At 33.4% G+C, this 27,840-nt stretch overlaps 3 protein-coding genes across 3 annotated transcripts; 1 reads left to right on the plus strand and 2 right to left on the minus strand.

Annotated features, from left to right (window-relative positions):
- The first annotated feature begins 358 nt into the window (after window positions 1-358).
- Window positions 359-1,072, plus strand: LOC117340705. The gene has a single exon (XM_033902468.1). It carries the CDS (start codon window positions 359-361, stop codon window positions 1,070-1,072), a length of 714 nt encoding a protein of 237 aa, XP_033758359.1.
- A 3,197-nt stretch (window positions 1,073-4,269) lies between these two features.
- Window positions 4,270-9,873, minus strand: LOC117340706 (histidine N-alpha-methyltransferase-like). The gene is made up of 7 exons (XM_033902469.1): window positions 9,829-9,873; window positions 9,131-9,269; window positions 8,941-9,043; window positions 8,316-8,419; window positions 7,451-7,528; window positions 5,254-5,430; window positions 4,270-4,457 (listed from the first exon to the last, which is right to left on the minus strand). The coding sequence occupies exons 1-7, from the start codon at window positions 9,871-9,873 to the stop codon at window positions 4,270-4,272; spliced, it is 834 nt and encodes a 277-aa protein (XP_033758360.1).
- Window positions 9,874-21,356: 11,483 nt separating this feature from the next.
- LOC117340707 (histidine N-alpha-methyltransferase-like) lies at window positions 21,357-26,823 on the minus strand. The gene is made up of 7 exons (XM_033902471.1): window positions 26,644-26,823; window positions 26,067-26,205; window positions 25,877-25,979; window positions 25,248-25,351; window positions 23,027-23,104; window positions 22,396-22,572; window positions 21,357-21,382 (listed from the first exon to the last, which is right to left on the minus strand). The coding sequence occupies exons 1-7, from the start codon at window positions 26,821-26,823 to the stop codon at window positions 21,357-21,359; spliced, it is 807 nt and encodes a 268-aa protein (XP_033758362.1).
- Window positions 26,824-27,840: the final 1,017 nt, after the last annotated feature.

A 27,840-nucleotide genomic window follows, 5' to 3' on the forward strand; every position in this document is an offset into this window, starting at 1 on the left:
GTCAAAGTTTTTAAGGAGATTGCATTAGGTAGAATTGCTGGCCCTTTCCAAGACAGACCATTGGCTAATCTTCGGGTCTCTCCTATTGGGTTAGTACCCAAAAAGGATGGTAATTGGAGATTAATTCATCATTTATCTTTTCCAGAAGGTTCTAGTGTAAATGATTTTATAGACCCATCTGCCTGCTCAGTACAGTATTCATCGTTAGATGAGGCTATTGATGTGATAAGTAAATTAGGTAGAGGTGCTTACCTAGCAAAAATGGATATAAAATCGGCGTTCAGGCTATTGCCGGTCAACCCAGCTGATTTTGAACTTTCAGTTGAAGGGTTCATTTTTTGTTGATAAATGTCTGCCTATGGGTTGCTCTTACTCATGTGCCTTATTTGAGAAATTTGCCACCTTTTTGGAATGGCTAGTCAAGTATCGGTCCAAACTAGAGTCTGTTGTACATTATTTAGATGATTTTTTGTTTGGTGGGGCTAAGGATAATAACGATTGTACCAAGCTAATGCAGGAATTTTCAGGTATTGCTTATGAGTTGGGGGTTCCTTTAGCAGAGGAAAAAACCATTGGTCCCTCCCACATTCTGACTTTTCTTGGCTATGAACTGAATACCCTAGAATTTACCATTCGGATTCCAGTGCGGAAATTAGAGGAATTTAAGTCCTTGCTCATGGGGCTACTTGGTTTGGGGAAAACAACCTTAAAACACCTTCAGTCAGTTGTAGGAGTCTTGAATTTCTTTTCCAGAGCCATCCCCTCAGCCCGAGCGTTCAATAGGCGTTTTTATGATGCTATGGCTGGTGCTTCAAAGCCCAGTCATCACATAAGGTTATCTCAGGGTATTAAGGATGACATCAGAGTCTGGCTAACATTTCTAGAATTTTTCAATGGTTGTTCCTACTTCCCAGATTCCTTCAGGTTAAGTGATTCCCATCTCCAGTTGTATACAGACAGCGCAGGTCAGTCAAACTTGGGCTGTGGGGCTGTTTTGCAGGCACATTGGGCCTTTTTCCAATGGCCTAAAGCTTGGGGTAACTCAGATGTTATGAGGGACTTGACCTTTTAAGAACTAGTTCCTGTACTTTTGGCAATGATGCTATGGGGCCCTCAGTTGAAAAACAAGAAAATTGTCTTAAACATCGATAATCAGTCCTTGGTCACAGTTCTCAATAAAAAGTCTTCCAAATCAAAGAGGGTCATGGAATTGGTCCGTCCGCTTGTGTTGCATGCCATGATGTATAATATTCAGTTTAAGGCTATTCATATTCAGGGTATTCATAACAGTATAGCGGATTCTATATCTCGTCTGCAGTGGGCTCGGTTCCGTCAGTTAGCGCCATAGACAGATCCAAAACCAGCAGACATTCCAGCATCATTCCAAATGTTGATCTCCAAGCTGAGGCTGAGAAATTGATTGCATCATCTGTTTCTTGGAATACAGCGAAATCTTATTCCGCTAGTGTAAATGTTTTTGAATCCTTTCGGTCACAATATGGAATTGTTAAGTCTTGGCCTCCTTCCTTGCAAGATATTATAAAATTTATATCGTATCTGTCGGCCGAGGGTTATACTTCCAGTACAGCAAAATCTTATTTCTCGGGTGTAGCCTTTAAGAGCAAATTATTAGGCAAGGTTTATTGTAAAAAAGATGTTAGCGGGAATGCAGAAATTATCGAAGCGGGTCGATGCACGTTTAGCAATCACCCCGGAATTGTTACTGAAACTTCTTCAGGCCCTGAAAATTGTTTGTTGTTCAAAATATGAGCCCATACTTTTCTCTGCTGTATTTGCTGTCGCATAATTCGTTTTTTTCAGAGTTGGAGAATTGGTAGTTGACAAACAGGGAGTAGACTCCCATACATTGTCTGTTAATAACGTGGTCCTTACTACGTCAAGTGTACAATTATCATTGTCTAGTTCCAAGACTGATCAGCTAGGTAAAGGGGTAACTATTTGTCTGCCGTCAACCAGGCCCCCTGTTTGTCCAATTTTGTTTGTACAGCAGTTTCTGTCAGTACGGCCAAATAAGCCAGGTCCATTCTTTTGTCATTATGGCGGTTTGCCTGTAACAAAATATCAGTTCAATACCATGTTGAAAAAAATCCCTCATTGCAGCTGGAGTACCTACAGGACATTATAAATCACACTCTTTTAGAATAGGTGCTGCTACTAAGGCCTCTGCTGTGGGTATGTCTGATGTCAAAGTCAAGAAATTGGGTAGATGGGAATCGCGTGCCTTTAAGACGTATATTCGAGTACCTACTTCCGAACTATGTTGAGTCTTGTTGTTTAATATGTATCCCATTTCCTAGGTTTGTGGGGAATATCATAACAATTCTTGAAGCTGACCTGTACGGCAGTGTGAGAAAATGGAATTTGCCAGTTGTTCTAAAAATAGCACATTTACAACTTTTTCAAGGCAACTTACCAATTTTTGCATCCCGATTCTTATCAAAAAGTGATTTGATTTATGGGGAATCAGACAAATCCCCATATAACCGATTATTCCCCTCAATGTCGGTCAAAAGTCTAATTATATTCCACATTGGCATAGTATTGTGAGTGCTCTCTCTCTCTCTTTCTCTTAATAATGATGTATACAAATCATATTGAGGAAACTCCATTAAATTGATTAAGGAATAATCATATTAATTCCAAGAGTTGGTGTAATTTATCTATTTGCTGAAATTGGCTTTTGAACGTCATCAGTGCATGGCCTGTGTGTTATGCATATGGGATGTAAGGCCTGTATCTGTTGGGGGATAAATTCAATATCACCAAATATTTATGGTCAATACCACATTTGTATGAATATCAATGGTTTATTACTTGGTACTGTTCACTGGTAACATAATAGCCTTGTAAGTAATTTCAAATTAAACACCGTAGTAAAAGCGTTACCTTCCTAAAGAATATTGGACAAGTCTACTTACTTAAAGGAATTGCTTCCCCTTAAATCTATTTGGCATGTCGATATGTATATACCGGGTATTTATTTGTCTGTATTTCCTACCACCTGTTGTCTCCCTTGGGAGATGACATAGATACTTGTATCGAACATATCATAAGTAATTGCATTTTTTTTAACAAACACGTTTTGTGACTTGATTTATTTTATATGCATATTGATTATAATGTCGCATTTACCACATGAAAAAAATAACAACAAGATATGTAAATGTAAGTTTTTTATATCTAGAAATCAGAAACTCCATATTAAAATAGGGTTATTTACATAAACGTTAATTGGATTAACACTACCATAAATGTTAAAACACATTAAGTAAGTATATTGTCACACGACTTATATACATTTTTGTTAAGCATATCATGTTATCTTTTCTGGATAGGCAATGGAAATATAGTTTTGATCGATTATGTAGTGAACAATTCTTGTCAGAAATCCCAGGTATTAACTATATTGATAAATAACAGTAGATAATATGTTTATGCATATTTTGTCCAAACAGCTTGGACGGTTCAAACGCTATTAAGTCAATAAGACTTCTTGAAAATCACAATAAATGACTTCCTCATTCTATGTACAAACAAGACTGAAAGACCGATTTAAAAAGTACCTAAACTACTACTATACTATTCAAGAGCTTAAAATTTCTAAGAAAATGGGCTTATTTAGAAAATATATTTTCACTGTTTTCTCGTATTTCTCGTCTTAACATTATAAAGATTTTTTTTTTCAAATGCTTAATTTCTTATGAGAGTGAATGATTCGACGATCTGGATGAAAGTGTTAACATACAATTAAATATAAATCTTTATTGGTCCACAGCAGTTCTATAATATAATTATATAATTTAATCTACCTACAAACTGGAATTCTAAATTGTTTTATTGAGCTTATCTAGAAATATCAAACAGCCAATACCATTGTATATATGTTATAAGAGTGGTGTATTTGTAAATATCTTGACAAAGAAAATTGAGTGAGGAAAAAGTTAAAGAAAACCTGTTAATATTTGATTGGGATTAAATTCAAAACTTGTGTGAGTAATTCAAAAATGCAGCAAAATAACCCATTTTTCTATCTTCGAATGCAAAAGTTATCTCTGATTGGTCAAATACGAAAAACTTATATATTTAACGGCAAAAATCTTAATTGTCACTGCTAATCGCTGCAGTGAAAATACAAGCTTTATCACTTTGATAAATTTCTATATTTCACTAGCAAAGAATGAAATAAAATAACATTTTACCCTTTTTAAAGAAAATTCCATAAAAAACATAAAATCGGGGTAGTGTCGTTTAAACGGTTGTACAACAACAAAACGCGGCGTGTTTCTGTCCATCACTCCAGGTGTTGGTGAGTATGAGTCCAGCTTTCTGTGCAATGTTTTGTAACTGCTTCAGTGTATATTTACAGCTAAATCCAACACCTTCGTGAAAATAGAGTCGTTCTCCTTTGGTCATTATCAAGTCGATACCAAGTCCGGCTGTAGGGAAATCAATTGATATCAGTCAGTATTTTATAGCATATGAAGTTACCATTTTTATTTCAATTGAACGTATCAACATATCAAGAAAGGAAAATTACTACATTTAAATAATGTTTAATAATAGTGCCTAGATCACTGAATCTAGAGGTTGGACCTAAAATTGTTCTTGCTGCCTGTATTGCATTAAAAGCGACTTCATTTCGGATCTGATCTTTTTTTCTTATTCCTAATCAATTTTGTTGTTCCTATTGTCTCCCTTGATACTGCCTCGCTTTGATCGCTTAGTTGGGCGTTCGCCGATTTGAGTAACGTTTTGGGTTATATCAACTGGCCGAAATATAATAGAGCTTGCAATAATAGGAGTTCGCTACTTACGCACTGTGTTTCGAAAGTGTAACTAATAATAATACCTAGATATGGATTTAAAATAGAATTTGCAGGAAGAGCTAAATTGGTCAGTTGAAAAGGGAAAAGTCAGTATTCTCGTCAAAATCTACGAAACCGCAAGTTTGGACTACATTCGTCAAAGTGTAAGAAATCGAAAATTTGGAACTATAGATATATATTTGTTTATTCTATAAGAAGGTTCCCTTTAGAACAAATTTTGTAAAAATATTTAGATAGTTGACATTTATTATTAATGAAGAAGTGTAGGTTGGGTAACTAGGAAAACACAAGGAAAAGTTACACTTCTGTATTTCTAGAATGAGATATTTAACAACGGATCCCTTAACCGTTGACAGATACAGTCAGATACCTAAACATACATATGTATCGACAATACACCACTTACGTATCGGATAGTTAACAGCTTCCTTTGCTTCCAAGTAAGCTGTGACGTAGCTCATATGATTGGGATTCTGGTCAGAGATAAAATCCATCTGATATGTGAACTTCCCGAGATCAATCTGGCTGCCTTCCTCTTTATTCAGGCGAGTGATGGCATATTCAATGAAGCATTGCGCTAACCCTATACAATTATAGAATATATATAACATTCATCAAAATGTTTAGTTACGTTTATTAGAATTACTCAGTTAAAGTGATCAAATTCTACTGCAATGAATGTGTTCGATGTAATTACAATATATGCATAATTGTATATTATAGTATTATTTACATAGGGATTAAATGGATTTTTTCTTTGCCACTATGAATAACAATGGTTATCTAGATACCCCGTGGTGCGCGTTATGTTGTATATATAGAGGTTACACAAGGAGTGGTTATTGGATATGGAATTTATTTCACACGAGCAAGTTGTTTTTTAAAAGTTACAAAAGACACGAGCTTTAGCGAGTGAAATAAATTCCATATCAAACAATCATGAGTCGTGTGACCTGTTTCTACCACAATAATATCGGTTTGAATCAAAGGGAAACGTGACCAATTAAAATTTCACGTATGCAAATAAAAATTTTCATTGTCAGTTTTATCCAACTTTCGTTAGTTAATTTTCTTATTTGAAAACACACTTGCTAAAGCTCGTGTCTTTTCAAAATTAGAAAATTAACTAACTCGAGTTGGATAAAACTGATAAACAATCTCCACTCGTTGGGGAACCTCTATTTATCCAACAGTCGGCACATTTATACAACGGTTTGAGAGTTGAATAACACGGCGTATTGTGGTAGATAAATATTTTATTTTTATTATTTATTTTTTATTTTTATTTTATTTTTTTGGCGTTATCATTTATTTATATGAGTGTGATTTAGAAAAAAAACATGAAAAAATAATATCATTCTTAAATTTCAAACTTCTGGTCACTATACATGAAAAGATGCAAATTTAATGGAATCCCGCCAATGTACCATGTATCGTTTACTTTGTCCGTTTTTTTCCCCTGTTTTTAGGTTTTTTTTGTTTAGTATTATTTTTATTATTTAAATTAAAAAGGCATATGAAGAATACAATGATTCGATGTATTGTGTTACAATCAGCATTTGAAACGATGTTTTCATATTGTATACATAGTGTTTTCAAGGTTTCTTGTTCTCACTAGTTATGTTTATAAAAAGAATCAACATCTAGAATGTAAATATATCATTATGTATCTATTAAAGAAAAAATGATAGACTTAGGTGAGAAATGAAAGGTCGGATGCAGAGTTCGTTTCAAACAGATTGCTTGAAGATACATCACGATTCATCTTACCCATATTTTTTTTCCAAATCATCCGTAGGTCATTAAATAAAACTCAACTATAAATATTCCGATACCACATAACGATTTTTCATCAGATATTTTTGACAAACGTGTATACCATTAAGTTATATATTAATTTATTGCATTTTTGCCAGTGACATATAGAAATTTATCAAACTAATAAAACCTATATTTTCACTGAAAGATTTTGCAGTGAAAAATAAGTTTTTCCGTTTTTGACCAATCACAGCGGACCTTTGTATTCACCTCGTTGAAACTTGCCGATTTTTCCAACCGAAGCGGAGATAGATAAATTGGTTACATGTGTGTATTTTGCTGTATTTATAAAATTTCAGACTAGTTTTTGACAAAATACTTACTTGACGTTCGCTATTCCTGCACAGATCATCCTATAACAGCAGAAAACGCTTAAATTGCGTTGATCAGTCCTGTCAAAATGTCGCCGTCAAGTTGACGTGGCGTAACGTCACAAAGACACGACGTCATTACTGATTCCCGCACTTCTTGACTATTAATTTTTCGTTGTTTTTAATTTTGTTTTTAATTTGATGAAATGCAATAAAAAAATGAATGGTGTCCCGTTAAATATAACATATATTTCACTCGTATGACAGAATATTTCGATATTTTTCACTAGTGCTTCGCACTCGTAAAAATATCGATATTCTGTCATACTCATCAAATATATGTTATATTAAACGGGAAACCATTCAATATCCTCTATATATTGAAAACACTGACCAAATACTATTATAGTGTTCATGTCTTTACATATTTAACTATCGAATGAACAGTTTAGGATATAACATACAGAACATTACCTTCGTCGTCATGGTAGGCTTTAAGAATAGCGTCTCTATCCTGTGTGATGTCACCAGTAAAGACTAGTCGGCATTTGTCTGGAACAAATAGGAACAATGAATATATAATCACTGAAACGTTAATTGTATGTGTAAGTACTAACTGTATATACCGTATACCTTCTAAAACATTTTACACGATACAAAATAAACATTTGGAAATTATTTATTATATATTTATTATATCCATTTCATCCGTGTATCAGTGTTCGTTTGTTTCTATACTACCTTCGGTAAGGCATACACTTACTCAAAATGTCGATCTTGGTGCCAGTCACGTGACTACGTAGGTAAGTAGGAACTAGTGCAAGTACCGGAATAGATACCTTGGGTACATTACACAATCCACATATAAAAACTAACGTGTAAAACACGCAATAAAAATTGAAAATTGATAGACGATATCGATAACAGAAGCAATTCTTAAGACCAGGGTTTTATTTGTAACAGATTTTTTTCCGATTGCCATAAGATCTATGAAAAAGTTGTGTCAGGAAGATAAAATATCAAAATAAATAAATGAAAATTATAAGACACCTCGAAGCAGTGTTGAATATATTTCTTTTCAAAACGCATATATTATTCATTTAACTGTGAAAATGAATATGAAATAAATAGATATTTCAGAATAATGTAAATAATAATAATAAAAGACAAATTATTACTTACGTTTACCCTAATAGTATCTGTTGATGTTTTACTCCTAATCTTGGTTAACATATAATGTTACACTGCTAAAGGTTATTTTAAGAATTCATTTAGGAAAAATAATCATGAATTTATAAAGAGTGCAAAGACAAGTTCGCCCTAAAATGGATTACCATACCTGTCATAATAGTGAAGATCATCCTGAGAGTATCCACCTGAACGTCATAAGGCAAATTAATCATACTGCCAATCCAAAGTATCAGCTTAGGGCCTTTAAATTGCCTAAAACAGCAAAATAGAAGAGACGAACATGGATTTAATACCTTGGTTATTAGTCAAATCAAGCTGATTTATATCCTGGACGGGATAATTTGTACCTAACATATCAGAGGTCTACCAAAATCTACAAACGGGAAATCATCAAATCTTTAATCAGTCGACCAGTTTGTCTATGGCCATTACATATTAATGTGGCTAACCCTCAAATTTCCATTTGAAATGATGGGTTGGTCTGGCCTTGTTAATTTCGTCACGTTGTTTGAAACATAGAAACTAACTGACAAGATTTCATCACGCTTGGCTGATTCTAGGGTCGGATGTTGAGAAATGAAATCATCCATGGCTATTATCCTTATAAAATATATCAATTTTTCATTACATGCACAAATGTTCTGCAGAGGTAGTTTAATGTTTTTCTCTTTAGTATAAAAATAAAACCATGAATTCATTTTTGACAAGATTATATATCACAATATTATTATGATTTCGAATTATTATGATAAACATATACGGTCGCAACTTACTTCAGTTGCTCTACTCCTTGTTGATAGTCCGCACCTATAGGTGTAACTACGAGCGAGTCAGCATATTCTTCTCTCAGTTTCTTTGTAGAATTCAAAAGAAATTCTAAAAAAAGAAAATAATAAAAATATTTAAAAGAATTTGACGATCATCAATTTAATCGTCGATATCAACTACATGTATGTTACTTACCTCTAGAAATGTCAACAGGGAAAAACGAAAGGTTCTGTTGTCTTTTCAGTAGCTCATCTATAACATATCTCGTTTTGGAACAGTCTCCACTTCCGAGGTCAACTAAGGTAAAGTCATATGGAACCCGAGGAATAATATCCTAAAAATTGAAAAAGAAAACATAGCAATTTTGTCTTTATTATACATAATGATATTCTAATGAATGGTATATGGTCTAATGATCTGTCAACACTATTTATATGCATTTTATGTGCAGTTAGTAAAAGTAAGTAAGTAATCCGGATCTTATTTACATTTCATTTGTGTTACCAACGAAATTGACGGTTACACTTCAATGAACTGTATACTTGCCCTTAGGAATACATTTTTGGCCGTGTGTCACTCTCTAAATGTGCAGTTTACAAACCGGTAAACAACAAAAGAGAAATAATATTTCTTAATCAAGCCATTTTTTTCGAATATCAAAGCGATATGACAACATCGCTGATGCAAAGTATCAGAGTCCTGTCAGTCATTGTAAATGACCTTCTTAAACAAAGTCTTCAACCTAGAAATGATTTTTTTTGCATGGAATATGATTAAAACACGGTGTATCACAATGGGCGGTGTACTATTATTTGATGTGATCAGTTACGGGATTTCGACAACGTGCTTGTCAATTTCAAAAACTTTGTTGTGATTGCCTGCATTATGTTTACTTGCTCTATGACTATCTGTCGAGCAATCAGCTTTTTCCCGGTCATTTTGAAAATATTAAAAACAACCTATTAGGAGCATTCCAATACATCGCACTAGAAATGTTCTTCAAAGGCTCAAGAACCGTATCTGCCGACGAGGTAAACGTTTGAAGATTTACAATTGCTCTATAACAAGCGTGCAAATAAATCTGTTCTAATAGTACAGACATAACGTTTTTTGTACCATTTATAATATTACACAAGGCTTCAAGCCTCTCTATTTGAAAAAGGCAAAGAGAATGTTCAATTGCGACATTATAGATGCAATCCTCACATGTCTATATGTAGTTCTTGTACTGATTAAATAAAGAATGAAGTGTAGTAAGGGGCGATAACTCGCTATCGTTCCTTACGGAACGTAATGATAGTATGAGCTAATTCGCGATTTTTGCCGGCTATTGTAGCGATTTGGGGGTGGAAAAATTGGCACATACAATTTTGAAGGGGTTTTGAACCATTGTAAATCTCGGCTCGATCTAGGTCTGGATGTATCTGGTATCCCTGCGGAAGTTCGTATTTATGAGATATTTTGGGTCAAACATGCCAAAATCGTCATTTTGACTAAGAGGTTCCGTTTAAATCACCCTCAAAATTCAAAAAAAAAATCAGAAACATATATGATGCACATGTAAATAGATAAATGTTTCCTGAAGAAAACGGTTTGTTTAGTTTTTCAATATCTTTAACTGAACGCTCACAAGATTGCTTTGAAAATGGCCTATTTTTTCGACCTTCTCAGTATTTTTCCACTCGACAGGGGTATTTTCCTATAAATAGGCTGCCTGTTTTGATGACGTAAGACTGGGCGTTTCCATTCCGTTTAGCGGTTGAACAGATAGACCGGGTAGGCATATAAAGTTTTTGGCATTAAAATAAGTATGGATCAGCCGGTTTTATATTTGTTTAGGGCGAATCATCTTCATGATGTCTTTCAAAGCCTGCAGAAACATAAACAGGTCCGTTAAGATTGATGTATGAAATTTGTACGTAATATACTATTGACACAACTGGTTTGGTAGGCTTGTCCGCATATATAAAGGACAACTATAGAATAACGCCATCCTGAACTCATCGGGTATTGTCGCTGAAATGATTCCCCGAGGAGTTCCGGATGGAATAACACCGGGGACTTCACGCCGCTTACTCGTTCGACTCAAAGGCGTTTAGCTGCAGTCTAAGTAAGCTGTATTACATTTTCCAGTCAGGACTAGGCTTTTTTATATATTATATCATATTAAAATTGACATTTGAGGTTATAGCTGTTCTACTATGACCAAATTTGTTGCTTGACAGGATCAGTATTCATCGTCAACCCAGACCAGCGTTCCATTGTTTTCGATAACAAATCTGTTATCTCGTAAGCTTCCAGTAGATCTACAGTCAATGTCATAACGTGTTCATTAACGTTTTAGACACAGACGACGTTTAAATATGTTACATGCATATTTATTTTCTTTATTGTTTGTTTGTTTAATGAAATTAGGCCTAATGTTTCGTTACCTTTAGTTGATGCATGTTTCTGTTTTGAAATCTTGACCAGCTGATATTTTGTTTATGTCGAGGAGAAACGTTTCGAGAATCGTATCACATACATATTAGCTTACGAAGGCACGAACTTTCAAGGAACTACTGACTGTACACGTACTTCAGTACACACTAGCGGTATATTGAACAATTTGTTTTCTATAATAGAAAGTTTTTTTTCTCAAATTTTAAATGAAATATTTATATTCAAATGCTTTAAATTTTGAAACAAAAGTCTCTGACCTGCTCTTTATTGAGATGGTTCTTAGGACAGGGTCACATTATATCATCTTTTGCATTAATAGATAAATGAAGTAAATTTTCAAATATATTTGCCTCAAATACCATACAACATATTTAAACCTTTCATTTTTATACACCGCAGAAACCTTTTCAACCTTTCGCTTACATATACCAAAAAAAAACAATATGCAAGAAACCAATTCTGACAGATTAATATTAAAAGTTTTTGAACTATTATGTATATATTGTGTCGCACGAAGTTAAATTCAATTATTTTGGGGTGGGGAGCCATGTAGTTGATTTTTTTTTATCTTTTGAATTTAAATTTATTTCAACTTATTGCTAAAGGTATTATAGAAAATTATGTGACAAATTCAAACAATGACCAGGATTTAATGATAGCAATTTTACAAAATAGTCTTCTTCGAAATGTCATCTGCGCACAGGTAAAATACAGTAACACAGGGACTAGTGTAAATAGTTTATATGTTTCTATTTTAAGGCCAACGCCGCCGTAGACAAATATTTACATTAGGAAGCATGTTCTAAATTGCTGGCCAAAGACCATCGTTAATTTCCCTCTTTGTTCTATTGAAAAAACATATTCAGAATTTTGAAACTTTACATAAAATCTGGCTTTATTTTCATATTGTAGAAAAATTCTCTCAATTTCAAAGTATTTTGATATTGGGATAACACAATTATCTTCAATATTCACATCTTTTACAATTGCAACTGTGACAAATAAGAAGAGTTAGAAAGTTTAGACAGTTATTGTAATTGCAGACCTCAGACTGCATGAAATTACCCTCCATGATCTACTATTCTCTCAATTTCAAGCCATTTAGATATAATTTATAAAGAAACACATTTTCCCATAATTTTCACTTCTTTGGTACTATTGCCACTGTGAGATAGTTTAATAATTATTAATTAGTGTGGGGCCGCGGTGGCCGAGTGGTTAAGGTGTCCCGATACTTTATCACTAGCCCTCCACCTCTGGGTTGCTAGTTCGAAACCTATGGTGGGCAGTTGCCTGGTACTGAACGTAGACTGATGGATTTTCTCTGGGTACTCGACTTTCCTCTACCTCCAAAACCAGGCACATCCTTAAATGACCCGTCTGTTAATGGGACTTTAAACCAAATACACCGAACAGTTTGAACAGTTATCCTACAAAAGAAAAGGGAAGCTGACAATCGGGCATATATGTGCTGTCATGGTTGTGTCTTTGGGCAAGATCACTTTACCCTTATTGCCCTGGATGGCATGCAATGGGCCTATTGTATGTTGTTCAGTCAGGTAGTCACCAACTACTTCAAGGAGACCCAGCCACAGACTAAGAGATGCTACTGATTTTTCAGAAACCAGGCAAACTGGCCTACACTGCTACCTTATAAGAAGTTTTAAACATTTATTTGAAAAGAAAATATGATTTTTTCTGCTTGGTAAACTTCATTTTCATGAATTATTTTTCCATTTCCTGGATGGCATGTGGACAGACAGGCTTCCTGCATGTTGTTCAGAGGTAGTCACTAACTACTACAAGGAGACCCAGCCTCAAACTGACTGGCTATTCACAGGGTAACCCAAGCTAACAAAGCAAATATATGTAAGAGTAAGAGATAATTGCCACTTAATTTTCAGAAACTGGTGTACACTGCTACCTGATAAAAGGTATTGTCAAATAAAAACATGATTTATTATGCATGGTTAAGTTTACATAAATTATTGTTCAAATTCACATAAAACAATTTAAAACTTGCTAATGACCCTATTTTCATCTGTGATAGAAAAAGGGAGATAACTCGCTCACCTGTTCTTGATATTTGATTAATTATAATGTACCATTCATATTAATTAAATGCTTTTCCAGATATTTCGCTTAAATTCTATTCATGATCGATCAATTATCGATATGATGATGATCGATCATGAACTCAAAAGTGATTTCCAACACTACTGAAGAAGTCGCAAAATTTTCAAATAAAAAAAATGTTATAAACAATTCCCGATTCTGCTCAACATAGACCAATGACATTGTCTGACAAAGACACTGATACTGACTTTGAACTATAGGGAAAGTCTCGAAATACCATTTTAATGAAATGGCTATTTCAAACAAGGAAACAATTTTCCTTCTCTCATTTGTATCATTATGTTCCACTGGGGAATTAATACAAAAATGGGATTTTCCTCGTGCAAGTGTGATTTATTAACAATTTTCTCCAAGATTAATGATGGGGCGAGCAAATTCCCCTCAAATCCTGGATATTCCTATCTGAATGAGTTAATCCCAATTTTTCGAGGATATTTGTCCAAATTTAGAAATTGTTCGACTGCAATGAATTTTGGTATGTAGATACATCATGGGTCACTGGTTACTCTTATAACCTCACTTTAACTTTTGTAACAAAATGGTTGACATTTCCTGGTCTTTATTTGGTCCAAATTAAGATATTGTCTGACTTTGATGAAATTTGCTGTGTAAGTACATCTATGGACAACTGTCACACTTGTAACCTCATATTCACATTTAAAGAAATTGGCCGCCATTAACTGGCCTCTGATTGGTCCAAATTAAGATGTTGTGGGATTTTGTTGAAATTTGATAATGATACAGGTACATAATGGTACATTCTTTACTCTTGTCACCTCACTAACCTTTTTAACAAAATGGCCGCCATTTATACTGACCACTGATTGGTCAACATTTAGATATTGTCGGATTTCATTGAGATTTAGTATGTAGGTACATAATTGGACACCGGTTACTCTTGTAGCCTCACTTTCGCATTTAACAAAATGGCCGCCTTTTCTAGGCCTCTGATTGGTCCAATTTAAGATATTGTCCGATTTTGATGACATTTGATATGCAGGTACTTCATGGGACAACAGTTACTCTTATAACCTCACTTTCACATTTAAACAATATGGCCGCCAATTGCTGGCGTCTAATTGGTCAAAATTAAGATATTGTTCGATTACGATTAAATTTGGTATGTAGGTGTATTAGGGGACTGCAAATTCGACTTTATGGGTTTTGTTGCCATGTGAACAACACAGTCTTTTATTGGTCGAAATGTATATATTTTTAGCGGTTTTGATGAAAACCGTGCTGAAAAGGAGTTATCGCCCATCACTACACTTCATTCTTTCTGTGACACTCCTTTAGGTGTCACCCCACTAGTACTCTAAAATAGACATAATTAATTAACATGGAGAAAGAGCTAATACATTAATATCAGGTAAATTAAAGAAAGCAAGTGTGAAATGTGACAAATTACCTTTAGTTTTACAATATGTTTAAGTGCACAATATCAATGAACTCTCCAGTAGTTACCTCTATGTCCTTTTCCAGAATTGAAATTTGACTTTTTGTCAAATAGTATTGATCATTTTTCGTGGCAGCTGTAAGGTTAAGTTCCGATCCAATCTTGTCATAATTGTACCAGGTTGGAATGTATTTTCGACTTGATGTCAGTCCTGTTACAAGGCTCTGTTTTCGGCCATTTGCCATTTTCTCAATAAATAGAAAACAGTTGTTAAACGTTTTGGTAGTGCATCATTTAGTTCAATAAATATCCAATTATTAAAAATACATGATTTATGATAACTAAAACAATCGCTCAATTTAGGGTCATTATATATAGCAAATGATACCTTTAGTTGCTTTTAAAATATATAAAACAAAATACTAATTTCTATATATCATATATGTTATGGACATTAATTTCAAACTAGGGACCAATTCTGACATAAGTGCACAGGTTAAGGAACATATCTAATTTAAAGATATACTAAAGATTGCCACCTGAAAGCAATCAGGCACATTCGGTTTATGGGTTGTTTACTTGACAGTTGAAGAGATGGTCGGGCATGCCTTTGGTCACCACAAAGTGTAGACTGATTTCACTTTCCAACAATTGGTACTCGCAGATTATTAGTTTTTTTAAGTATTGGTTCTATTCCATCTAAAGCCAAACTTATTTGTATGGTTTAAGATTAGAAAACGTAGAATTCCTAAGAAACAGTTCCTGGTCACGTTATGCTGCCATCGAACGTTTCTGTCGTCCCACTCATGTACTTCTGTGCTTTCAGCCAGAGTAGCACTAACAATTTTTTAAAGACTCTGTTATATCCTGGCCAGGAATCATAATTTATATCCTTCCAACCAGATGCGAACGCACAACTGTTCTGAAGCACCTAGTTTTATTCCCTTTGTACTTTTCAGGATTATCTCTATGCAACTTTATATTTTTGTTGATGTTTTGTCTTCGCCTAATCGATTGTGTGTTTGAATTATGGTTTCGTTATTATGTCGGTATTCTTTGCATTTAACCTTCACCTAAATAATAAGTCATGTTGATTATTGATGGTAAAGTAATATCGAAAATTACCTGCATTTCATCCATTGACATATAAAAAACTAAAACCACAAATATTCGGGAAAATTACTTACCTTGATAGTCTTATAATACAAAACACAGGGAGAAGTGTAATAGCGATGTAGTCGTGTTGCTTTCGCACGCTCAATGAAGTTATTGTTCAGAAGGAGCCAATTACCATATGGTTGAGTATTGGATATCAACACATTTTATTTGCATACATAACAACAGCGGATTGATTATATTTCGAGATGTTGTGCAATTTACATATTCATTATGCATATGAAAGTTCCGTATTCCTTAAGACTTTTAAATGTGAGTTTGTAGGAATTGATATTATTTAAAGTATCAACATGTGTTGAATTAACGATTTAAATAATTTCCACTTCTGTAATAGAAAAGGCTTAATTTGCTTGTAAGTATGTGGATTATCATCTTATATCTGATGGATTGGTTTTATAATGTCTAACGTCCTATCAACAGCTATGGTCATTTACGGACGGCCTGATTTATGTGTTTAATGCATGTCTGTAGTATTTGTTGTGTGAATTTTCAGTGACTGTGGTATTTTAATGTCTGTCTCATTATGGTAGCAAAGAAACGATGCTGAATTTATAGCGCTGCTTTTCTCCGGCGTTTTGTTACAGTAACGTAGTACTATAAACTCGACTTCATTTCTGTGCTATAGATTTCATAAAATGTGTGCCACGTGTTATATTTAGATAAACAAATGTAGGTACTCTGAAAATATCGATATTCTGTCATTCTCCTGAAATATTCAACGGGAAACCATTCCATTTTTAAACGAATAAGCATGAAAACAAATGGAGAATTTGCTTCGTGATCAAAACGAACGTATCTAACAACTATCAAAGTGGGCAGACCTGTTATGATTGATGTCAGATGTAGTGGAAAGGTGGTTAAACAGAATAAGCTACAAGGACGTATATATGACGTTATATTTGATTAACTACATTTCAAAATTGATCGGTTAAATAAAATTAGCATTTCCATCTGACCAGACTACGGAATCCGTGACTGGCGGAAGTAGTTCTGGAATCATATTAAGGGTCATCTATATAGCAGAATAGTGTTGAATTTCAAACACGAATAAATACCTAAAGATTTGCACAAAAAATGTCATGTAATATACCAAAATGTTTCTTTGGACACGTAGCTTCTTACAATCACCAATAATATGCTATAGATGCTACCAGTTTCTTCTGTAGAGTAACTTTGTGGTAAGATTTGGCATGGAATAATTCTAAGTCACGCAAATGATCAAACCTGAAAAATAGCCATGCTGTTATGTTCACAAGTGTCTATAGCACAGGGTAGGAGCATTTGTTTGACCGGATTTTACTGTATGTACGTATAAACACTTATTTTGTTTTGACCTTGAAATGCAAATGGCAGCTGAGAAAAATGTTACACAAATATGGCTTAAAGGAGGCATTTCAGTTAATAACAAAACTCCTATAACGTACTTTTAAGACATCTCATCATAGTAACATGAACATTTGAATGTCAATTTGTTAAAATGGTGAGTTTGCAGCCTTTTTCAGAAATAGGCATATTTTACCCCAAACTCAACGGTTGAACATTTTTTCATAAAAGCAGTCTTCTTGCCACTTCAAGAATACTTTATATTGTCTAATAAGAGCATTTTTGATGTTTTACATACCTCCTTATATGCCATATTTGTGTGATATCATTCACGACCGCCATTTGCAATTCAAGGTCAAAATAAAAACAGCGTTTATACATATAATAACGTCAAAGCTGGTCAAACCAATGCTCCTATTTTGTGCTTTAGACACTTGTGAGCAAAACGACATGGCAAGTTTGTGTAATATATGGGATACAAATGAGTTAATTATGTCCCCCTGAAACATGCATTTTTCTTACGTTTTGTTGAAATTTACAAACAGCTTAACAAATTACATGTCAACAGCAAGTCCCACGGTTTGCCATGAAACATACTAAAAGTTCATCATGTTACTTCTGGGACATTGCACCATAATAGGGATCTATAGGCCTGTAAAATATCAATGTTTTGACTGGATTTGCTGTTAAGATGCCCCTTAAATGAAAACTGATTGAAGATCTTATATAAACACATATACCAATGTAGTTTTTATCTTCATGTCTTATGTATAATCATTGGAAGCTATACACATATGTCAGTTTGATGTTGAATAACATTCTTAAACTATTAAGTAATATATTCCACCCGTCTGAATCTAATCATTTGATTTGAGAAACAAATGTTAAACAGATGTTACACAATCCTATGTTACATGCATATTATCATTTTCAAAGAATTAAATCGTCAAGTAGTTTATTTAAATAGTGTCTCCAGGATTTTGCATTGAGGTGAAACATGTTATTGTGTGCTTCGTCGCATCCGGACACACCCCTTTATCGAACGAATTTGATGATTGGTTGGGTTTGTTTTGTTTAACGTCCTATTAACAGCCAGGGTCATTTAAGGACGTGCCAGGTTTTGGAGGTGGAGGAAAGCCGGAGTACCCGGAGAAAAAACCACCGGCCTACGGTCAGTACCTGGCAACTGCACCACGTATGTTTCCAACTCGCAACCCAGTGGTGGAGGGCTAGTGATAAAGTGTCGGGACACCTTAACCACTCGGCCACCGCGGCCCCTTTCTCTCGAAATAATTTGATGACAATATTTAATATTACCTTACAAGTCAATAAACATAATACAATTGTGTGTCTCTGGCATGGACTGTTCTATTCCACCATGATATCTAACGAAGATTTAACTTGTAAACAAAACACACTTCGATATAAATATTGATGCATTTTACTGCCCATCACTTAACAGGCCACAACAGTTTAGAATAACTCCTCGATGCTTTGTAAGCATATTAGTGAAGTGATTTAGCTGTGCCTTTTGATAATATTATTGTTACCATAGGAACAAAAAATTCAAGTATGCAGAATCACGCGATTAAAAAATAACATTCAGTACTTATCATATACATCATTATTCTCGGTCTTGATTTATATCTACGTTTTGTGGCGGGAGAGATGGCTTTACTTTACACAATTCCTATATTTCTTTTAAAATATCGCTGACGTCATTTGACGCTGTTATTGAATTAACTGCCAGTACGTCGTCGAAATAGTCAGCAAACATAGTATCACTGATATTAAAACAGCATTACACCAATTATTGTATATGCAGATGTTGTGTGGCGCAATTGTTTAATAGCTGGAAAATATCTATTAGAATATCTACAATAAGAAGACGGGAGACTAACTGCAGGTCTGCTCAATGATAATCAATTAAACAAAGAATTAGGATTGGAAACATTGAGTTGCAGAAGAAATAATGAACAATGAATCTCCAGATTAACTTAGAGAAATTATTCAATCATCATTCATGATGACAAATACCCTACCGAACAAACAGAATTTTTAATCCTCCAAATATGTCGTACCGTTAATTATTCTGAAAGTTCTTTTGTATTCATGTTTAATGAAATTACTAGACTTGCTCAAGATATTAGTAACACATATTTACATCAATCTACTTTACAGCTAGAATTGCTGCTAAATAAAAGTCAATATATAATGTCTGAATCTGATGTTTAAAATTTTGTGGCAATCGTGATATAAGTTTTTTTATTCTATGCCAATTTAGAGATAATGCTGGTAATTATGATCGTATAAAAGATCATTTATTTGAATCCCGAATGTGTGAATTCAACCGGTCTTTTGAAACTGCTTTACACAATTTTTCATAATGTAACAAATATGATAATAATTGCCAGACTCTCCAACATTAGTTAAATCATTACTCTGATATTCATCTATGTATAAGTGTTCTATGACATGGTTGTAATAGTTGTAATGATATACAGAATAGAGATATATTTTCATATACATCAAGCTTTATATGGCAATCAAATAGATTTCCTTAACAATTATTTTATTTTATCTCTCTCTTTAATGTGATTAAGGAATAATCATATTGTTTGCAAGAGTTGGTGTAATTTTAATCAAAAATATATATTTATTTGCTGAAATTGGCTTATGAACCGCATCAGTGCATGGCCTGTGTGTTATGCATATGGGATGTAAGGCCTGTATCTGTTGGGGGATACATTCAATAGTACAAAATAGTTATGGTCAATACTACATTTATATGAATATCAATGGTTTATTACTTAGTACTATTGGTAACATAATAGCCTAGTAAATAATTCAAATTAAATCTAAACAACATTTTTATCGAACATATTATAGGTGATTGTATTTTTCAGAACAAATACGTTTTTTTACTTGATTTATTTTCCTGAAAGAACACAATATATACAGAGACAGTAATGTTGTATTTACATATAAACCCCATGAAAAAACAATAACAAGATAATTTTTTTATAACCAGAAATCAGAAACATCCAATCAAAATAGAGTTATTTACATATACGTTAATTGGGTTAACACTACCATAAATGTTAAAACACACTTAGTTAATATAGTGTTACAGGGCTTATATGCATATTTCTTACGCATAGCATATTAGTCTTTTCTGGCTAGGCAATGTAAATATAGTTATGATCGATTATGTAATGAACAATTCTTGTGAGTAAAATAAAAAATAGACTTAACATATCAGAAATCCCAGGTATTAACCATACTGGTAAATAACAGTAGATAAAAAGTTATATGCATACTTTGTCCAAACGAAAGTAAATGAATCGACGATCTGGATGAAAGTGTTAACATCCAATTAAATATAAATCTTTATTAGTCCACAGCAGCTTTATAAATGACACCATCCTCATTGCATTTGTCCTCCCTGTCACAACTCCTCTTAATCTATTATAAATAAAGGGAAGTAACTTGCGCAAACATAATATCATGTAAATACTTATGTTGATAGTTGAATCTAAATACTATTGTTATAAAAAATGTTCATGCAAAGCTTGCATGATTTTTAAGCAATGTTATCCTCAAATCCACACATTCTATATTCGTTATTTTCTATAATTTAATCTACTTAGAAACTGGAATTCTTAAATTGTTTCATTGAGCTTATCTAGAAATATCAAACAGCCAATATAATTGTATATATGTTATAAGAGTGGTGTATTTGTAAATATCTTGTACGAAGAAAATTGAGTAAGGAAAAAGGTTAAAGAAAACCTGTTAATATTTGATTGGGATTAAAATCAAAACTTGTGTTAATAATTCTTCGAATAAAAAAGTTACCTGATTGGTCAAATACGAAAAACTTATATATTTAACTGCAAAAATCTTGAATTGTCACTGATAGTCGCTGCAGTGAAAATATAAGCTTGATCACTTTGATAATTTTCCAGATTTCACTGTCAAAAAAAATGAAATAAAATAACATTTTACCCTTTTGAAAGAAACTTTCACGGAAAGTATAAAATCGGGGATGGTGCCCGTCCGTGTCGTTTAAACGGTTGAACAACAACAAAAAGCAGCGTGTTTCTGTCCATCACTCCAGTTATTGGTGAGTTTGAGTCCAGCTTTTTGTACAATGTTTTGTAACTGCTTCAGTGTATATTTACAACTAAATCCAACACCTTCGTGAAAATAGAGTCGTTCTCCTTTGGTCATTATCAAGTCGATACCAAGTCCGGCTGTAGGGAAATCAATTGATATCAGTCAGTATTTCATTGCATATGAAGTTACCATTTTTATTTCAATTGAACGTATCAACATATCAAGAAAGGAAAATAGATAAACATTACTACATTTAAATAATGCTTAATAATAGTGCCTATATCACTGAATCTAGAGGTTGGACCTAAAATTGTTCTTGCTGCCTGTATTGCATTAGAGGCGACTTCATTTCGGATCTGATTTTTTTTTCTTATTCCTAATCAATTTTCTTGTTCCTATTGTCTCCCTTGATACAGAAATATACCAGAGCTTGCAATAATAGGAGTTGCTACTTCCGCACGGCGTTTCGAAAGTGCATCGACTAACAATACTTAGATATGGATTTTAAAAAGAATTTGCAGGTAGAGCCGAATGGCTCACTTGGAAAAGGAAAAGTCAGTATCCTCGTCAAAATCTAAGAAACCGCAAGTTTTGAACTATCGTCGTCAAAGTGTGAGAAATCTCTAGTTTTGAATTGATATAGCTATATATTTGTTTCTTCTGTAAAAAGGAGTTACCTTAAGAATAAATTTTGTAAAAAATATCTAGATAGTTCACATTTATTATTAATGGAGAAGTTTAGGTTTCATTTCACTTTGGTTACACTTCTGTATTTCTAGAATGAAATATTTAACAACGGATCCCTTAACCTTTGACAGATACAGTCAGATACCTAAACATACATATGTATCGACTATACACCACTTACGTATCGGATAGTTAACAGCTTCCTTTGCTTCCAAGTAAGCTGTGACGTAGCTCATATGATTGGGATTTCGGTCAGAGATAAAATCCATCTCGTATGTGAACTTCTCTAGGTCAATCTTGCTTCCTTCCTCTTTGTTCAGGCGAATGATGGCATATTCAACGAAGCATTGCATTAACCCTATCAAATTATAGAAAATATGTAACTTCATTAATATGTTTTGTTTTCAAATAATTAAGTTGTGGTGATCAATTTCTACGGAAAAGAATATGTTCTATATCGGTATAATTACAATATATCATGATAGGCATAATTTATATAATAGTATAATACCACATAACGATTTATCATCAACAATAATATTTTTGACGAACGCGTTTACTATTAAGCTATATATATATATATTTCAAACAATGACCAAATACTATTAAAGTGTTCATGTCCGTACATCTTTAACTATCGAATGAACAGCTAAGGATATAACAAACAGACATTTACCTTCATTGTCATGGAAGGTTTTTTTCACGGACACGTACAAATATATTTGAAAACACAGACCGAATACCGTTTCAGTTTTCATGTCTGTACAGGTTTTAAGCATTGAATTATAAAGATGTAACATAAAGAAAAGTACCTTCGTCGTCATGGTAGGCTTTAAGGATACTGTCTCTGTCCTGTGTGATGTCACCAGTAAAGACTAGTCGGCATTTGTCTGGAACAAATAGGAACATCACAATGAATATATAATCAATAAATTGTAAGTACTAACTTTATATACGGTATACCTATACTATACATCGATGCAAACGTCCTGACATACAGCTCACGGTGACCTTCAGGTGATTTTAAAATAAAATTGGTTTCTCTGCCAAGACAAAAATAAATAAATACTATACACCAATACAAACGATGATTAGGGTATAGTGTTTAGACATACAACCAAGGTAGTCTGAAAGAAACAAAATCACCCTACCCTCAAATGCCAATGACAACTTAAATAGATTTTTGTATTAGAAAAAAATCTTACTAGAGACCAACCAACCAATTGTTTTCCCATAGACCTTAGTGTTAACGTTTTGGATTATTTCATTCAAATTCTTGAATTGAATATGACGATTAGGGTTTATAACAAAAGTTTAGGGTCTGATATAACACCTTATCAAAAAAAAAAGTTGGGTCCTTCAGCTCAAATTTTCTCCAGGGTAGCCATTTTGAAAATAGGTGAATTTCGTAGTAAAAATTCTCAAAAATCTTAAATGTTTACCTGTTTACTATTATTACGTGAACTTTTGGGAAAAAAAACAATCGGACTTAAGAAATTTATATCAACATTTCTTATTGATAGTTACCTATCAGGCTACATATCTATTTTCTCACTTCATAACATACTGGCCAATCAGTGGCTGCCAGACATTTTATCCTTGGCTCAACGTTCTATACACAGGGGCTGTTTCAAAAATATATTTTTTCAATTGGTTGGTTGTTCCCTACTACGTTTGCCAATTAAGGTTCAACATGACAGGTTACTCTGGTGGGATTATAACTTGAATTCATAATTATTTATACACTATTATCATTGTTTTTTTATTTGTTTATGTTTCTTAGATAGGTTTTATGCCGAAGGTTAAATGCTTGGCATTTTTATGACAGGCAATGTTACATCTTTCACATTAACTGCAGATATACGTACCGACTTTATATACCTTATAATCATAATATACATATAGATATCCACAAAAATCTAAAGACCTAAAAAGATGAACAAGGTGCATTATCTCACGTTAATAATCGCGCATATGCGATAATGTTTTGCTTGTTGCTCATTAGTGTATTCATGTAAAATATACATTGTTGTACTTTGTTGCAACATGCGCATTCCGATGACGTCACATTTTTTACAGTTCCCGCGTTGTGTCTGAACTTCACTATTTATGAGATATGATAAAAAAAATCAAACAATATAATGTATGAATGAACATTAACGAAATCTACATGCTAAGCATAAGATTTCAACTTTACCATTGTCAGTGCATTCGTGATCATGGCCGAGATCGGTTGTCATGGCAACGATAAGGACATTGATTTTACCACCGATGAATCTACAAATTTGTAAATATAATCGAAAACATTCTACACGATATAAGATATACTTTTTGGAAATTATTCATTAAAAGTTCATCGAGATTAATTCCAGTCGTGTATCAGCGTGTGTTCGTTTCTATTGCCGCATTCGGTAAGGAATACACTGAATTACAATGTTGTCCTTAGTGCCGGTCACGTGACTACGTTGGTAAGTAGAAACTAGTGCAAGTATCGGAAAAGATACCTTGGGTTCGTATCAACCCAATCTTCATACAAAAACGTGTAGAACTAAGGGGTAAAATATCGAATGAAAATTGAGAAACGATACCGATAAAAACAAGCAATTTCAAAGAGCAAGGTTTCATTTGAAATATATGTGTTTCCGATTGTTAAAACATCGGGGTAAACGATCTGTTAGGATGATAAATCATCATAATAAATAAGTCAAAATTCTAATGATATTTCGAATCAGCGTTTGATGTATTTCTGGTTTCTACGCATATATTATTCATCTAACTGTGAAAATGAATATGAAATAATTAGATTATGAAAATCATTTTTCAGAATAACGTGAAGAGTCCGTTTAAACAATAATAAAAGACAAATTATTACTGACGTTTATCCCAATAGTATCTGTTGATATTTTATTCCTAATCTTAGTTAACATATACTGTTACACTGCTAAAAGTTATTTTAAGAATTCATTTAGGAAAAATAATCATGAATTTATAAAGAGTGCAAAGACAAGTTCGCCCTAAAATGGATTACCATACCTGTCATAATGGTGGAGATCATCCTGAGAGTATCCACCTGAACATCATAAGGCAAATTAATCATACTGCCAATCCAAAGTATCAGGTTAGGGCCTTTAAATTGCCTAAAACAGCCAAATAGAACAGACAAATATGGATTTAATACCTTGGTTATAAGTCAAATCAAATTGGTTTATATCCTGGACAAGATCACTTATACATAACATAGAGGTCTACTAAAATCTACCAACGGGAAATCATCAAATCTCCAATCTGTCGCGCAGGCGTTGCCGTTGAATTGAACTGTCGTGCCGTGTGATCGTGAAACGCTATGTGGACGGCCGATCCTGATACGACCAGTTCGTCTATGACCATTACATATTAATGTGGCTAACTCTTAAGTCTCAATTTACATGATTGGTTGAACTGGCCCAATTTCGTCACGTGGTTTGAATCATCCATGGCTATTATCTTTATAAAATATTTAATTTTTTCATTACAGGCAAATCTGTTCTGCAGAGCTTATTTAATGAGTTTCATTTTTTCTTGGGTATAAAATTACACCATGAATTCATTTATACCAAGATTATATTTCAGAACGTTATTATGATTTAGTATTACTATGATAAACATATACGGTCGCAACTTACTTCAGTTGCTCTACTCCTTGTTGATAGTCCGCACCTATAGGTGTAACTACGAGCGAGTCAGCATATTCTTCTCTCAGTTTCTTTGTAGAATTCAAAAGAAATTCTAAAAAAAGAAAATAATAAAAATATTTAAAAGAATTTGACGATTATCAATTTAATCGTCGATATCAACTACATGTATGTTACTTACCTCTAGAAATGTCAACAGGGAAAAACGAAAGGTTCTGTTGTCTTTTCAGTAGCTCATCTATAACATATCTCGTTTTGGAACAGTCTCCACTTCCGAGGTCAACTAAGGTAAAGTCATATGGAACCCGAGGAATTATATCCTGTAAAATGGCAGAGAAATTTTGCAATTTCTGTAAGCATTTTATTAAATGGTAATGTTTTTAACATAAATCATGGATTTTAAGTGTCACCATAAATAATAATAGTCACGCATACCAACGCTATCATTGTTAATTGTACAACATTTTCCCGTTTGATCGTTCGTGTAAATACGAGCTTTCTGACAATCAGTGTTGAAGAGTGCGCGCCATCCTCTGCTTATTTACCAAAGTATTCAACCTAGCAATGATGTTAAAAATATACTTTTTTTTTTGGTATGGGATATAATTTTAACACGGTATATCATAACATGACCGTGCAATACAATTTTATGTGCTTGGTAATAAGTGAAAGACGGCAAAGATAATGGTTATTGTGGGCCAGTTTTCAAATAAGCAAAATGAAAAGCTTATATTCATAAAATACATTAACAAAATTACCTGCACATGTTGTTCCAAACCTGAAGTTTGACTTTTTGTCAAATAGTATCCACCATTTTTCGTGACAGCTGTAAGGTTAAGTTCCGATCCAGTCTTGTCAAAGTTGTACCACGTCGGGATGTATTTCCGACTACCTGATGTCAGCCCCGTCACCAGGCTTTGCTTTCGGTCATCTGCCATTTTCTTCATATATACAAAATATTTAAAAGAAACATTTTGGGCGTGTATATTTTATTCCAGTGAATGTCCAATTATTAAAAACATAACTAAAATTTGAAACAAGATTTTATTTTAAATATATTAAAATATAATGTTATTGATATTAACCTCAAACTGTCCAATAAGTATTTCTTGCAAAATATCTAACCTGACACCATGGCACCCCACGATCTTGCCCCTGGTTTATAAGACAGGTAGACAGGTGAGTGCAAAAATTGACCGTTTTTTATGTCAAGATCTATTAACCATTTGTCTTGGTATCTTGTATTTATGTTTAGCTGTTGAATAAAGAGATCATAAATAGAAGGACTATATTTCTTATTTGTTAATACACGATAAATATAGACAGAGCAATGAGGAAGTATAATATTATAGATATGGCGTCAAAGGGCTGCTCAAAGTCTATCAGTAACAAAAGACCAGGAGTATTTGTTTCCTCAGCATATTGTTAAAGATCATTTAAATGCCTAATGTTTTCATCAATAAATCTACCTCTGAGGAATCCTTTTTGGTTTTCGTGGATAATTTTATTCGGAAAAGATTTTAAACGTAGTGCTAAAATATTTGATAATATTTGATATGAGAGATTCAAAAGAGATATAGGTCTCCTGTTTTTCAAAACTTTTCTTTTTTGTTACCTTGTGGCAGAATGGAGACAAAACCTTGTTTTTGTCTATGTGTTAACTCCCAACGTTCGAGACCCATTAGTAAATTGTTGGTACTCGTTAAAATTTCGATATTTTGTAACACTCAAGAAATATGTGCGATAAAAAACGAGAAAATATTCCATTTCTATTTTTTTTAAATAATTAACCGACAAATATGGTAACGATATATGACTCTATAACTGTCCCATTGTGCGCATATGTTGAATTGATAGTAACTGACACGTGTAGTAAAAGTAACAAAATAACTAACGAACCGCTGTATCAAGTTATTTGTGACCGTCTTGCGTGTAGTTAAATGAGAGTCAATGTC

This window comes from Pecten maximus, chromosome 13, assembly GCF_902652985.1.
Source record: "Pecten maximus chromosome 13, xPecMax1.1, whole genome shotgun sequence".
Taxonomy (NCBI): Eukaryota; Metazoa; Mollusca; class Bivalvia; order Pectinida; family Pectinidae; genus Pecten; species Pecten maximus.